The 15,547-nt window shown below is 46.4% G+C and overlaps 1 protein-coding gene across 1 annotated transcript; it reads left to right on the top strand.

Moving 5' to 3' along the window:
- The first annotated feature begins 796 nt into the window (after positions 1–796).
- LOC120815833 (kinesin-1 heavy chain) lies at positions 797–15,240 on the top strand. The gene is made up of 26 exons (XM_040170850.2): positions 797–1,270; positions 5,024–5,111; positions 5,215–5,288; positions 5,377–5,481; positions 5,814–5,862; positions 6,305–6,360; positions 6,442–6,529; positions 6,656–6,780; positions 6,950–7,054; positions 7,872–8,017; positions 8,151–8,299; positions 8,441–8,628; positions 8,896–8,964; positions 9,804–10,010; positions 10,167–10,310; positions 10,489–10,677; positions 10,764–10,881; positions 11,138–11,193; positions 11,321–11,430; positions 11,558–11,659; positions 11,797–11,857; positions 12,101–12,172; positions 12,282–12,386; positions 12,535–12,751; positions 12,834–12,999; positions 13,157–15,240. Exons 1-26 carry the CDS (start codon positions 1,145–1,147, stop codon positions 13,158–13,160), a joined length of 2,919 nt encoding a protein of 972 aa, XP_040026784.1. The 5' UTR covers positions 797–1,144; the 3' UTR covers positions 13,161–15,240.
- Positions 15,241–15,547: the final 307 nt, after the last annotated feature.

Below are 15,547 nucleotides of genomic sequence, written 5' to 3'. Positions count from 1 at the left end.
AGTGGAAGGCCAGTAGAACTGGTATTTGGATTAGCCAAGCAAATGAAAAAGGATATCGCTCACTGTTTCAGGGAGCGGCCCGAAAATGTGTTTGCCCTGGCTTTTGCTCCATTACGGCATCTGTTGAGTGAGGTCAGACGTGATGCATTTTTAGTTAAGAGGAGCTCTCGCAGCTGCCTCTCTTGATGACAGCTGAGTCACAGGCTACAGTAATGTAAGTTCAATAGCACTATTGTCCTGAAGACTTCCGTTAAATCCTCCTGAAAGCAGCTTTCCGGAAACATGTCTACCCCGCTGGATCAAAGCCGGCGTCAGTGTTTTCAAGTCTTATCACACTTTTAATCAGTGACAGATTAAAGAAAGAAACATCTTGATGTACAGTAGGTGTGGTTATTTTAATATTTCCTTGCTAAATTAAATATTTGTTTCTATTATGTTTTAACCTGAATGTAATTAGAATTTTTTGGCTCTATAAAAGTAAAAAGAAAATCAATATATCTTTATTATTAATGTGAGTATTTAGCTAGATACGTACACAGACAATCCTATGAAGTTTTCTCTATCCATTAATTATTAATCTGCACAACAATATATATTTATATTATAATGTACAATTACTGGTACAGAGGATTATATCCAAGCACTCATTCCTTGCACGGCTAGTGCTGCATGTTAGACATTTTTTAGGCTTTAACTAGCAGTCCACTTAATTTCAAGAATATGACATAATGGGTTTTGACAGATAGAACCACCAAACAGAACATCTTTTTAAAAAGCTGTTCTCTTGGCGATCAAAATTTTGCAGAGATCATTAAGGTAACTTGTTCTTTTAGGTCTTGTTTTCTTTTACAGAAACACTTTTACAGCCGGACGGAGCGAGGAGGGGAGCTGACGTCATCGTGCTCCACATCAGCAGGAGGGGCGAGGTGGCTGATCCGCCGGTATCATGGCTTCCTAACATTGAGAGGAAAACAACCATTTTGCTCGAATGCCCGACAGATTATCGCCCTTCACCAGAACATTGGATTGAGACAGAGGGTCTCGCCCCTCGCCCCCTTTCTCCCCCCTAAGGCCGCCCCTAGGCTCCAGGATATACTTTTTTTTTTATTGTATTGGTGAATTTCCATTCGTAAACCCGCTGAAGATGGCCGACCCGGCGGAGTGCACCATCAAAGTGATGTGCCGCTTTAGGCCCCTGAACAGCTCCGAGGTGGTGAGAGGAGACCGATACATTCCCAAGTTTCAAGGGGAAGAGGACGTTATTATCGGGGTGAGTCATCATCTGTTGAAGGGCCCCAACTACCTATTTGACAGCCTTCTCGAAGCGTACGCCATTTTTGATTGTCTTGCGGCTAGTAGTTGGTTAGCGCGTTAGCTTGTTGGCTAACGGAGGTGTTAGCTGTTAGCTAGCGCTGACCTGTTCACCGCTGCCTTACGCCGTCGGCCCTCCGCCGACGGCATTAAGCCGTTGACTCACTCGGTCTCCAAACCGTGAATAGTGGGCAATGGCACCCAACTTTAACATTTGAACAAGCCAGTCGACTTGCTGTTGGCGCAGAATGTCACTTTTTTTTGCGGTTGCCCTGTCATGGCTAGCGAGCTGTCATTCAACAAAGCCCCAGACACATCGCCTGGCACAGGTTGCGATGTTGCCCCAGCCTTTAGCCTGCCTGTGCTGCACCCCCCGCACTACCACCGACACACCGGTTGATAAGCATCCGTGCATTCTGTAACGATTAAGCTGTTAATTATATGCGGTTTGCGTCAGCATGAAGCGGGACGCTAAGCCAGCTTTGATTTAAGATAGTCGTGGCTAACGTACTAGCAGGCTGGGCCAGCTGGTAGTTGACAGATTAGCCGGCCTTGGCTAGCTGGGTAGCTGTTAATACTTTTGCTTGATTTAAAGCTAATGTTAGTTAACGCTTGCTGGCTAGCTGGTACCACGGACACTCATTTGTTAGAGCACGTCCAGAACCTTTCATTGAATACAACATATAATAGACCTCCGTGGCCTATCTGACCATGATAACGTCATAATAATGTCATTGGAAAGTGAGCAGTCGAACTATATGCAGTCTTCTTCTTTCAGTGACTGGACATTTACAACACAGGCTCAACAAGTTCAACATTTTCAAGGCGTCCTGGTTTGGATCAAACTGAAGTTGGTTGTCTTTGGATTAATTAGCAGTAGAGATAAAGCACTTGATAGGGTAAATGTCATGTGCACAATTCCCACTATGTCAAAAGGAGGATGGAAATGTCCTTTCTATTGCTGTGCCATATTACCTCCCATTTTACTGAATCACAATTTGTCCAGAGATCAATTCGCATATGATGTGCACTGGATGCCTTGACATCTATACAGTGGCCTGGACGCTGTTTACATAACACAACCTGTGTTCTTGCCATTGCATTTCTCTGTACTACAACATCACGGCAGCATGCAAAAGGCCTTTTGCCTTTCCTAACAGCTAGCAATTAGAGAGCACAACAGCAGCTGAAATGTCCGGCTAACCTCTCAGGTTTGTACATGCTGAACATTCAAAAATATAATCCGGGTTAAACATTAGTTTTTCTTCCTGACGCCTTATTTTTTTGCGTGGACTTTGTCTTCACTCGCCCTTTTATCAAAGGAGTTTACTAGGCAATATAAACGGATCTTGAATTGCATTCACAAAGTTGTACGTTTTGGCTTAGTGGTTATGAATCATGATGTACATGGCTATTCATTTTCTGTCATGCAACACACGAAAGACAAGACTATTCAAGAAGGCAGCTGTGGAGACTTCCTGAATAGTTGACACTATTTTGAGGACTTTAACAAATGGCGAGTGTGCTGCCTGCGCCCCTCTGGCATCATGTGGCCCAGCCCAGTTCAGAGTGCTGGTCATAGTCCCAAAATACCAGTGCATATTGTGAAGGATGCAAGTTTTCCAGTGTGGAGCTTTGCAGGCTCTGCCGCTGTATCTACTGTGAGAAGTAACTCCATCACAAGCCTCCTGGGTAATCCTCCTGTGTTCTCTCTCCTGGTCATCAGCTGTTGGACCAATCAGAGAAGGCAGTTGGCCGGTCACTCGTCACTCTCTGCGGGTGGGGAGGGCAATTGTTATGGTTATGTGCTTTTTCGGACGCTCTTATCCAGGGCGACTGACTCACATGGCCCGTATTTGTATCTGTTTTTGAAACAATCAAGGGCGTGGACCCTGTTTTAGGGCTGAAGCTGACCTCGCTGCGCCTTCTAGAGACGTCGAACTAGCGGCCTTACCGCTGCCGGCTGTGGTGCTTGCAGATATGCTTGGAGATATTACCGACCACAGAGATTTAGTTCTTCCAGAGCAGTACGCCCTCACTCAGCTGTGCGCTGCTTAAAAGTCCTGCCAGCTTTGTGGTGAGGGGAAATGAGGATGACAAAATTTGGTGTTGTGGGTGCCGTGAGTAGCTCCGTTTGCTCGCTAGGACTAGTGTGCAGCAGGTGAATTATTTATGTGTCCTTTACTTCCCTGTCAGTTTTGCACATAAAAGATAAGCCCCTCATTTTTTACTGTCATCTCTTGCATGCATACAAGTAGCCTGGTGCCCCCCCAGCCCTCCCCAGGACACACACATTTTTAGTGCAATGGTGGACTTGCGTGAGACATAATTGAAAAGAAAAGGCTATAACTTAAAAAGAGATAAGTTAAAGTGATCATAATGCATTTAAACAAGTAAACAACCGACATGCATTGCAAAAGCAATTGACCTGTTATTTCCCTGCCAGCTGTATTCCAGGAAGCTAAAATAAAAACTGATGACTTATTTTGCATAACTGCACACAAATCCAATTTCATGCATCATACATTAAGAACCACGTGGCTGCTGCAGAATAACGTGCGTGTCTGTGTCCTGAATGGCTTTACCCGGGCAAATATCATAACAAAGTCATCGGAAAGCAGAGACGTGACCGAGCAGCTAATAATACTTTGACAATGCTTTTCGCTGTAATTACATTCTCGGCGAGTAATCCCATTAGACAGAAGTGTAGGTAAGGATGCCAGTAGCAGTGGTAACAATGAGGACTTTAATCTGGGGCTGTGCCGTTTGCTGACAGCGTCTGGCAGTAATGATAGTGGCTCAGGCCTCTTGTTCTGGACAGGGTTAATTACCAGGATGTGGCTGCCGGGCTGAATGATCAATGTCTTAAGATGCTGCTGCTCTGTGTTCTATCGCGCTGTAATTTGGATGTGGCTGTCTGATTATGAGTTCTTAGCTTCATTCAGAGTTTAATGCCGCTGCGTGACACGCGTGGTTTCATCTTGAGTTATGAACAAGCCCGCCATCGTCAGTGACACCAGCTGCTTGTCACCATCCTCAGCCTTCTACCACACTCACAGGTTGTTAACGCTGAATCGATTCCTGATCTTGCCACCTGGGCGATCTCGTGGGGAGGGAGACAGTGTTGTTCTTAAACTGCCCATTGTTAGAATCCCATCCATCAGGCTGGATACAAGAGGAGTTAACTTACTTCAAACCCCCAAAGAGAGCTTGGCATCTCGGTTGAACCTCAGGATTGCTTGCAACATCAGTTTTTTATTACCCCTGCGGTCGCCCCTTTAAATCCAGCTATTGATTGCTATCACAATCACTATCGCTAACACTGCTTTGAAGTTTTGACTTGCCGGCTCTTAAGCCAGTGGTGAAAGCTTGGACTGTAGTATATTTGATTATGGTTGCCGTGCCGAGATTGTTGTAAAGAAGTTCAAATATGCCCGACCAATCAGAAATGAGTGTCGTGGTGAGAATGACCATGTAGCACGAGGCCCGTCTCACCGCTCATTTCCTGTCACCCTCAACACATCTGGAATGCCCGGTGTGCCACGAACAGATGTTAAAACACTTTGTTGTGTGTTGATAAAGTTGGTGCAAACAAGGAGCACAAACGGACACATGCATACAAATCGTGTCGCGGATTATTGCTTTGTATCGCACAATACTTCTTCGTTGTGGTGCCACAGCCGTCATTCACGCTCTTCTGTCTTCGTTCCAGGGCAAACCGTACATGTTCGACAGAGTGTTTCAGTCGAACACCACACAAGAACAGGTTTACAACGCCTGCGCCCAGAAGATTGTGAAAGGTGAGGTCTCACTCTTGATCGTATGCTCTCATCACCCAACGGCATGGACACAATACATGAAAGTGAGCGCAGCATTTTTAAACCAAAGCCTTCTGTCTCATAGATGTTCTGGAGGGATACAATGGGACAATTTTTGCATACGGCCAAACGTCATCTGGCAAAACGCACACCATGGAGGTGAGGATGACTTCTCTTTTTCTAAATCGTGTCGTGTTTTTGAACCAAGAAGCTTTGCTTTACATCGTCACGTCACATTTGTCCGCAGGGGAATCTCCATGACACGGATGCAATGGGCATCATCCCCCGGATAGTTCAAGATATCTTCAACTACATCTACTCCATGGATGAAAACCTGGAGTTCCATATCAAAGTGAGTAGTTGGGAGTGGCAACCTGGTGCTCTATTTCCCCTCCCAGTTCATCGTCAACATAAGTGATGTGTAACAGGTCATGCATTCCCTGTGTTTTGTCTTTACACATAATTCTACATACTTGGTGTAGAAAGAAGGCAAATTCAAAGTGGCGAGACTTTAACTTGAGTTCATAAAAAAATACCAAACTAACTCATGTTGACTGTGAAAATATTACTGCGTATTCTTGTAAAACCTGTAAGTCACTTTGCTGCTGTTTTTATCATCCAAACATTTTGATAATCTTACAGCTGGGCTGCCAAATAATGGGATTTTTTTTTCTCTGTTCACAGGTTTCATATTTTGAAATTTACTTAGACAAGATCCGGGATCTTTTGGATGGTAAGTATGGCGATAGTGCAGTGAACACTGTAGATCTGGCTTAGCTGTACAACAGTAACAGATGTGACAGAACCAGCTGAAAACGTTGTGTAAACACATCCATTTTGTTGTTAAATGTCTTTGACAATGGCGTCAAAATGGGCTGCAGAAACGTGGAAATATATTTTTAAAAGCGTGTCATATTTTCCATTTTTGATGATGATGATAAGCAAAAAAATGATTTTGTTAAATGGAATTGAAGACTCTTCTTTCTGATGGCTAACGGCGATAGCATGTTTATTACACGGTACATTAACCTTCTGAGTCGAAGTTTTCTAGTTCCTACGTTTGCAAGTCAGCCAGTCGGGGAAACGATGTGGAATCAGTGAGATGAAATTGGAGGCATATCAGGGATATCACCTGCCAACATGCCAGGTCCATCTAAACGTCCTCTCACCTGCAGTGTCGAAGACCAACCTGTCGGTGCACGAAGACAAAAACAGAGTCCCGTACGTCAAGGTGAGACTCCACCTTCCTGTCGCACGTGTGATACCCAGTGAAAGGCGTTTGTGAGGCTCAACCTTCTGCTTCTCCGTGTAGGGCTGCACTGAGAGATTTGTCTGCAGCCCCGATGAGGTCATGGATACGATCGATGAGGGCAAATCAAACCGACATGTAGCAGTCACCAGTAAGACCTCTTCCCGTAGACCTTTGTCACAAATTCATTCACTGTATTTATTTATTTATTTATTTATTTTTTTTCCCCTTTTGAGGCTGATGCGTTTGAACGACCCGAGCTCTGTTTCTCTTTCAGACATGAACGAGCACAGCTCCAGGAGTCACAGCATCTTCCTGATAAACGTCAAACAGGAGAACACTCAGACGGAGCAGAAGCTCAGCGGCAAACTCTACCTGGTGGATCTGGCTGGCAGTGAAAAGGTACAGACAAAGCATCCCTCGTGGATATCGGTAGGCTCGTTAACCTGGGCCCTTTCGGTGGCCCATCCCCGCCCCTGTATTGTCTACTTGTGCTTCAGAGTGACTGACTTTAGGACTGCGTTGAGGTTTCTTGCTGTTCAGGTTTGTTCAGGTTTCTCTATGTTCTCAGGTCAGTAAAACGGGAGCAGAGGGATCTGTGCTGGATGAAGCCAAGAACATCAACAAGTCTCTGTCGTCTCTGGGAAACGTCATCTCCGCTCTGGCCGAAGGAACGGTCAGTAACTTTTTGACTCTCTTCGGCGGGTCGTTTTTTTACTTAAATGCACGTGTTGTTCTGTGGGGTTTCATCTCCTCATTTGCTGTGTCCACCAAAGCATTCCTTCCCACAGTATTTTAAACGTGATTGGCTTCGGGAGTGGCGTGTATTAAAGCGATGCTACAAATGGCAGCCGCATTACGGTGGGCTTAATGGGGCCCTCGTGTCTGGTGCACCGGACCGAACGCGCTGTGAGATAATAGAGTTGATCTGAGTCTGAACAACTCCGTGATATCGCCCGAGATGTTTGCTGGTCCATTAAATCCCACCGTAACCTCTGGTGAGGCTATAAAGCTTTCTCCCAAACGTATTCTAAACACCACTGTCAGTCAGTGTTTGCCAGCCGCGCAGCCCGGAGATGCTTTTCCCATCATCTAGAGGCCCTTTGTGTCGCAGAAACAACTTGAGCGGATAAGAGATTTCCTTGCAGCAATGTTTTTCTTAAATGCCTTTATAGTGATTTCACACTTTTCAATTTTAATCAACAATTGGTTTGTTCTTGAGCCCCTTGGAGCTGTAAACAACCTGAGGGAGAGAGAGGGGGGGTGGGGCTCTCAGATACACAAATGATGGTCTAAAACAAGTAAGCTATTATGCAGAGATGCCTCACTGCGGACTGAGCCGTGTGGTGTCTAAAGAAGTATTGCAGGCTGCTTCAGCTTTGCCATTTCTCTCAATACTACTAATGCAAGTTAGTTTTTGTGAGAGTTGGTCCTCTTTTACCCGTGATGTTTGGTTAAATGTCCCTGCATTCGTTTGTGTGTTTGTGTACTAGGCCTACATCCCCTACAGAGACAGCAAGATGACCCGTATCCTGCAGGACTCTCTGGGTGGTAACTGTCGAACCACTATTATCATCTGCTGCTCGCCTTCCTCCTACAATGAGTGCGAAACCAAATCCACCCTCATGTTCGGACAAAGGTTGGTAGTGTAGCCAGGTCTCCTTTAATGGGCAGCCACACAAGTATTAATGATCATTTGGTGGCTGCTACATTTCTTTTTGGAACAATACAATGTTTGCGTTGAATGAAACCTGTGTTTTTGTTTTCTTCAGAGCAAAGACCATCAAGAACACGGTCACCGTGAACGTTGAGCTGACGGCGGAGCAGTGGAAGCAGAAATATGAGCGGGAGAAGGTGAAGAATACGACCCTGAGGAACACCGTCACCTGGTTGGAGAACGAGCTCAACCGCTGGAGGAACGGTGAGGCATTGGACTGCGTCTTTGACATGAGAAGATTCCTCAAAAATAGAAGCCAATTTACTTGACTACTTGTTTATTTGCTAGCGCAAAGCTCCTTGCACACTCCTACTCAACGCGTGTGCATGCGTATCCCCGCCTCAGGTGAAAGCGTGCCGGTGGAGGAGCAGTTCGACAAGGAGAAGGCCAACGCCGAGGTGCAGGCCCTGGACAACATAATCAACGAGAAGCAGGCCTCCACGCCCAACGTGCCGGGCGTCCGCCTCACCGACGTGGAGAAAGACAAGTGTGAGGCCGAGGTGGTCAAGCTCTACAAACAGCTGGACGACAAGGTGAGCCAGATGTGGGTTTGTGGTCTGTGGCAAGCACGACCGTCATCGTGAAAATAGATATGACAATTTAAAGCTGCAACATTCCTCTGGCTCAGCTGACTGATCAGGGGTTCAGCAGTCAATTATTCAGAGGGAATAATTGGTGTTCTTTTTATTCCGACCTACATTTTTATCATCGGTCTCTCAGCTCGTACCAAATCGCCTCCAGTGATGCTTCTGGTGCCTGCTGTGAATATTAATGTCTCTTCGGGTTCCCGCTCTTTACAGGACGAGGAAATCAACCAGCAGAGCCAGCTGGCTGAGAAGCTGAAGCAGCAGATGCTGGACCAGGATGAGGTGAGTGGATGTTGATCAGCTGTAGGCCTCAAACCGCATATAATGTGTATTTAGGGCGGGTTCACACCCAAGGAGCAATGGGGACAAATACTTTTTCTTTTTTATTATCAACGGTGTGTTTTGTGCATCGTAATAAATTGTCTTTGCCTGGTGTACTGCTATTAAAAATGTTTTTAATTCTAAACGCCAACAACATTTAGTTTGATGGAAACATATTGTGAATATTGGCGCATTTGTTCCTGGACAAGTGGACTCTCGGCCAAACCATCGTCGTTTTACAGGATTGCCATCTGCTGACACGTGTGTGTGTGTAACCGAATGTGCACACTCGCTGTCAACCCGCCTATGTCAGCAAATCTTGCCATTTGAATAATGTCCTGTTTTGAATAGCAGGAAATATTGTGGCATTGACATTATGACAAGCTTTTTGTTTGTCGACGGCGCAGTCGCTGTCTGCTGCCCCCAGATAGTAATGCACCCAACAAAGCCCCCGCCTGCGCCTCACTTTAAGGCCAACACACCCATGGGTGCACAGATGGGCACAAGTACACGTGCTACCTTAAGTCTAACATCTGATAGAGTTAAAACAAAGATGTGCGCTTCAGAGACATTTGTACCAGACAAAACATTATTTTATGCTGTCAATAAGGTAATTTCATTACAGCCCTAAAGGTTGTCGCTTTGCCCTCATTGCAATTGTCATAATTATTTGCTGGTATTTAGTAGCAGACTTAACGGGCTCGTCCATATTGTGCCTATTGTAAGAAATACTGACTACACCCTAATGCCTTTTTTAAAAGGCGCAACATAATTAAACCTCTTCTCTCTCCTGCTTGCAGCTTCTAGCCTCCTCCCGTCGCGATCACGAGAACCTCCAGGCGGAGCTGAACCGCCTGCAGGCGGAGAACGAGGCCTCCAAGGACGAGGTGAAAGAGGTGCTGCAGGCTCTGGAGGAGCTCGCCGTCAACTACGACCAGAAGAGCCAGGAGGTGGAGGACAAGACCAAGGAGTTTGAGGCCATCAGCGAGGAGCTGAGCCAGAAATCGGTGAGCTGCAGCTCAATGAGTCTCTGCGGTGTTTGTGTTCATACGCCTCGTTACATGCACACGGATATCGCTGGCACAGCTCATTTTGAGGGGCCGAAAGGTAAAATCTGCACAACGTTCTCTGCCCCCCCCCCCTCACCCTCCTCACCCCTGCAGTCCATCCTGTCCTCTCTGGACTCTGAGCTTCAGAAGCTAAAGGAGATGTCCAACCATCAGAAGAAGAGGGTGACCGAGATGATGTCGTCGCTGCTCAAAGACCTCGCTGAGATCGGCATCGCCGTGGGCAGCAATGACATCAAGGTACTGCCGTGCCCTGTGAATGGTTACTATAGCAACACTCGGGCTGCAGCAGCAGCGACACAAGCTTCCAGGAATTTTGTTGAAAAAGATTGTCGCAGCAAGAGAAATCTCAGTTTAGATACTGAACACCAGGGACTGTTTCTTTCCTTCTTCAACTTTTGTTCTTCTGCCTTTCCAGCAACACGAGGGCAGTGGCCTGATAGACGAGGAGTTCACCGTGGCCCGCCTCTACATCAGTAAGATGAAGTCAGAGGTGAAGACCATGGCGAAGCGCTGCAAGCAGCTGGAGGGAACCCAGTCAGAGAGCAACCAGAAGATGGACGAGAACGAGAAGGAGCTGGCTGCCTGCCAGCTGCGCATCTCCCAGGTTCGTAGAAACAAAGAGAAATAAAGAGAGACTCATTTCATGCAGGTCATATGCATCAACACCTGTACCGTTTCCCCTCTCTGCAGCATGAGGCGAAAATCAAGTCCCTGACGGAGTACCTGCAGAACGTGGAGCAGAAGAAGAGGCAGCTGGAGGAGAACGTGGACTCTCTGAATGAGGAGCTGGTGAAGCTCAGCGCTCAGGGTATGTCAGCACTCCAGGAGAGAGCTTCGCTAACCTTCCACTTCCAGGCCATTGGAGGCCTATCGCATGAACGCTAGCTTTGGAATACAAGTTGAACAGCTTCTTTCGCCTAAACGTCCCTATCCAACTTAGAGATTTGAGATCTGCTTGTTTGCTAGAAATGATTTTTTTGTTGATCCATCATGCAACTGAATTGGAGATCCAGATTGTGTTGTTTTAAAATGTGGTGTGTTATTCCTGCATTTCGGTTTCACAGAGAAAGTCCACGCTATGGAGAAGGAGAGTGAGATCCAGACTGCCAATGAAGTCAAGGTATGTTTCTCGGCCCCACAAAACAATAAACGCAATAAACACAGATTCTATGAGAAAAGTAGATGTTGACTTTGTTTCTGTATCCCGTCTATTTGTTTCATGTATGTCTGCATTCGTGTGTGTTCAGGAGGCGGTGGAGAAGCAGATCCACTCTCACCGCGACGCTCATCAGAAGCAGATCAGCAGCCTGAGAGATGAGCTGGACAACAAGGAGAAGCTCATCACCGAGCTGCAGGAGTAAGGCTCCTTGTTCTTGTTCCTTTCTCCATTGTTCACAAATAGAATGATGACGGCCGCCAGGTGAAAGGAAGGTTTATTTGAATGCTTTTTCAATAATACTCGCTGCTGTGTGGTCTCCCATCAGTCTGAACCAGAAGATCATGCTGGAGCAGGAGAGGCTCAGAGTGGAGCACGAGAAGCTCAAATCCACCGACCAGGAGAAGAGCCGCAAGCTGCACGAGCTCACGTACGTTCCTCCCACTGCTCCACGCGGGCCGCCGTCTTCACTCTTGACGACGCGTTCCAGTTTCACCGACACGTAGCAGCTCATAGCGGTGTTGTGTTTCTTTTTGGTGTTTACTGTTGGTTTTTCTTGCTGCTCAGGGTGATGCAGGACAGAAGGGAGCAGGCCAGGCAGGACCTGAAGGGTCTGGAGGAGACTGTGGTGAGTTCCTCTAAATCAACTGGTGTCTTTGTCACATCAGACAGGAGAGCTCTTTCCCTTCGGAGGTGTGATGTCACACCCACACGTGGCAACGCCAAAATGAAAATACCAATATTAGTTTTCACACTACATTAAAAATGCTTACAAATGACCAATTCCAGGTTTTAAGAAATTGACAGATATTTACATTCTGTTCCAACCATCTCTATCTAGTTGATTTGTTTTCTTTTTTTTGAATCCAAGGCCAAGGAGCTGCAGACTCTGCACAACCTGAGGAAGCTCTTTGTTCAGGACTTGGCTACCAGAGTGAAAAAGGTAAACCGCTGCGATTTGTAGATGTTTCGTTGACAAGCAAAGGAAGCCTGTAGTTCTCTTGCGGTGTATTACTCCAGTCCTCATGCTGGTGTTTTATTCCACCGTGCAGAGCGCTGAGATGGACTCTGACGACACCGGCGGCAGCGCGGCACAGAAACAGAAAATTTCCTTTCTTGAGAACAATCTTGAGCAACTCACCAAGGTTCACAAACAGGTAGGACATCAATAAACTCACCAAGCTGAGGGATCAATGCTGTTTCTTCTTTCTCTGCCTTTCACTCCTTTTGTTTGTTTGTTCCACCATCTTCTCGGCCTTTTGTCCATCAGGCTTCATTTAACTCTATTGCCAATGTCCCCCACAGCTGGTACGTGACAATGCAGACCTGCGCTGTGAGCTTCCGAAACTGGAAAAACGCCTTCGCGCTACGGCCGAGCGGGTCAAGGCCCTTGAGTCTGCTCTGAAGGAGGCCAAAGAGAACGCCGCCCGCGACCGCAAGCGCTACCAGCAGGAGGTGGACCGCATCAAGGAGGCCGTCCGGGCCAAGAACATGGCCAGGAGGGGACATTCGGCCCAGATCGGTAAGAGGCGCCTTTTTCTGCGATGGGAAGGATGCACGGCCCGCAGTTCCACCCTCACTCTCCTCCTCTTCCTCCTCCTCAGCCAAGCCCATCCGGCCCGGGCAGCAGCCGGTGGCGTCTCCCACCCACCCAAACATCAACCGCAGCGGGGGGGGCTTCTACCAGAACAGCCAGACGGTGTCCATCCGGGGAGGAGGCAGCAGCAGCAGCAGCAGCATCGCAGGCGGAGACATTAAGCACGAGAAGAAGTAAGCGTCACACACGGAGGGTTAAAGTTCGATGCTGGTACCGAAGAAGGAAGCACTGAAATGTGAAAGCATTAAATCTTTCTATATTATGATTTATGAATAAAGTGTGTGTGTGTGTGTCGTCTAACAGCTTCCCTTTCTCTCTAAATGTCTGCAGCTAAGAGCGGCGGCACTGAAGGAAGACACCACTGAAGAAGCCGATATCGCCCCATCTGACAACGCGTCATTCCAGGACAGCGGACAAGCTCCTCGTCGCTGCTTTGGAGCCACGAAGAAGTCTCTGAAATATGACTATATTTATATATATATATATATATATATATATAAATTTTCCCGGCCTGTACAGCTCCATCCACTCCCGCCCCCCAATTCTCATCATGACTTAACTCTTTTCCTCCTGGATGTAATAGTATTAACAATAAAAACAAAAAAACAAAAAAAAGAACATTGAATTTACAAAAGGCAAGATAATATTCGTATCCACGAGCACCTCAAACGTGGAGCCTGGGCTTCTCTTTTTTTTGTTTTTGCACTATTGTCATCCGTGGTGGTCGTCGTCGTGCGAGTGGTTCTGCACTGTGACAACAAACAAATGAAAACACAAGCTAAAAATGATGAGATGAGAAAAACAAGGAGACCCAGCTCGGCCCTGTAGGCCAACCTCTACGGTTCATCGCTGAATGGAAACCGCAAGAGGAGGGATTAAATGTAAAAACCCACAACGTGCGACAGCGTAACTGTAGATTTATTTAGCTAAACACCTGTCGAGGCCAACTGTTTTTATTTTAAAATAAAACCTGTACTCACTGCTGGTGACTTGATGAGAAGGATGTAAAGAATGTAGGTGGGGAGACGCGCGCACTTAGCACAGCCCATGCTACGTAGCTATATGTGCTTTGGCCACTGGTCTCAGTGGTTTGTGCCGCTGGGAGCTCTCAGACTGAGATGTCACACACGGGCGGCTTCTCGCGTCGCCACTTTCCTTCATTTCATGATTTTTCTCCAGGGATGCCCCGCCTCTGTTGTTCTGGGGGGGGGGGGGTTCTCCTTTCTTTCTTTCTTTCTTTCTTTCTTTGGTCTTCCCTCCCTCTCACTTGGTTGTTTCCAAGAGATTTTAGGACCTGTAACTGTGCGTGCCCTTTTTTGGTTGTAAGTTTGCAGAAAGCAATGCGTTTCGCTGGGTTTCTATGTACTGTATCTCTGTTGTTGTTCCATTGATGCTTGATTGGGGGGGGGGGGCGCTGACCCTTGCTGCTGATCAGCCAGTCAGGGGAGAGCAGGGTCTATGATTGCACAACCATCAAACTAAATCTAGTCGAGGGTTTTGGGATTCATTATATTTTATTGTCTTTGTTGTGATTTTTAATTCCCACCTCGTTTTTGTTTTTTAACCCGGTAAAGCTCCGCTGCATCGGCCAAGAGCCCGTTGGGATTGTCAGCCCGGCTCGACGACACTTACCATCTCGCGCAAGTGCAATACACTGAAAAGAATACACTGTATGTCAGGATGGGTTTGCAGCCCCCACCTCCCCCACTCCTCTTGATTGTTGCTTACCTTTGGCCCCCTGTAGGACTATAAAAGCTAGACGGTGACTCGGCAGGTCTATCGCTCGCAGCAGAGGAGACATCGGATGCGTCAAAAAGCTTTTAGAAAGTTTCTAACTACAGCCTGTTTTTGCTGAGACTAGTGCAACAACTCTAGCTTGAAAAAAAAAAAAAAAAAGGCTGGGGGGAGGGGTTGATTTCTCTCCATCGGTGTCTGCTGTTAACGGGAGAGTCGGTTTGATGGCACTTCTTCACCTCGTGTGCACTCCGTGTGTGGCTGTTTCTGGTTTATTCCCTCTGTGTAATCTTCAACATTAGTTAAGACTTTGCAGCATGGACCTCAACATGTTTATCCTTTGACCTGTCACCAAAACTGGACGTGAAATGAGGGAGGGGGAGTGGAGGTGTAACTGATAATAAAGAACCCAGCAAAGAATAGTAAAGGTGTTGACCTGAATTGGATCGCCCATTAATTCTAAATTTGAAAACAAAGTGTAGCCACTTTTTTTTATTACTGTGTAATAGTTCGTCATTTTTTAGAGGGTTTTGAGGATCCATCAGTGGACAAGGTACTGGATCATTCCTGGACAACTGGGACGCAAAGAGCAAAGACTTGAGATGGGAAGTTCATGACATCAGTTTTGGATTGATTGCATGATGTAAATGTATGTGTGATTAAATAATTATGAGAAAGCACCTCTGTTTTTGTGTTTTTGTAAGATTGAGCCATTATTACATACTTGCACCGTGATGTTATTACATGATATTTTACATAATTCTACTGGGGGCATTGCTTTAGTATTCATGGAGCACTTGAGACACGCATCTAAATGATTGTTAAGTCCCTTTGCGTTTTTTTTTTTTTTTGAAAAAGTGACTTCAAGGAGATCATGCTGAAAGGGTTACAAATCCCAAACTAAATTTGGTAGTTTTGATCAACGATGCGATGAGGTCTATCTGGATGAAAGTGGATAATGTTTGTTTGTCCTCCACGAACATCAGG

Source organism: Gasterosteus aculeatus, chromosome 3 (genome assembly GCF_964276395.1).
Source record: "Gasterosteus aculeatus chromosome 3, fGasAcu3.hap1.1, whole genome shotgun sequence".
Classification (NCBI taxonomy): Eukaryota; Metazoa; Chordata; class Actinopteri; order Perciformes; family Gasterosteidae; genus Gasterosteus; species Gasterosteus aculeatus.
Note: the sequence above shows the minus strand (reverse complement) of the source record. Positions and strands in the feature narration are given on the sequence as shown.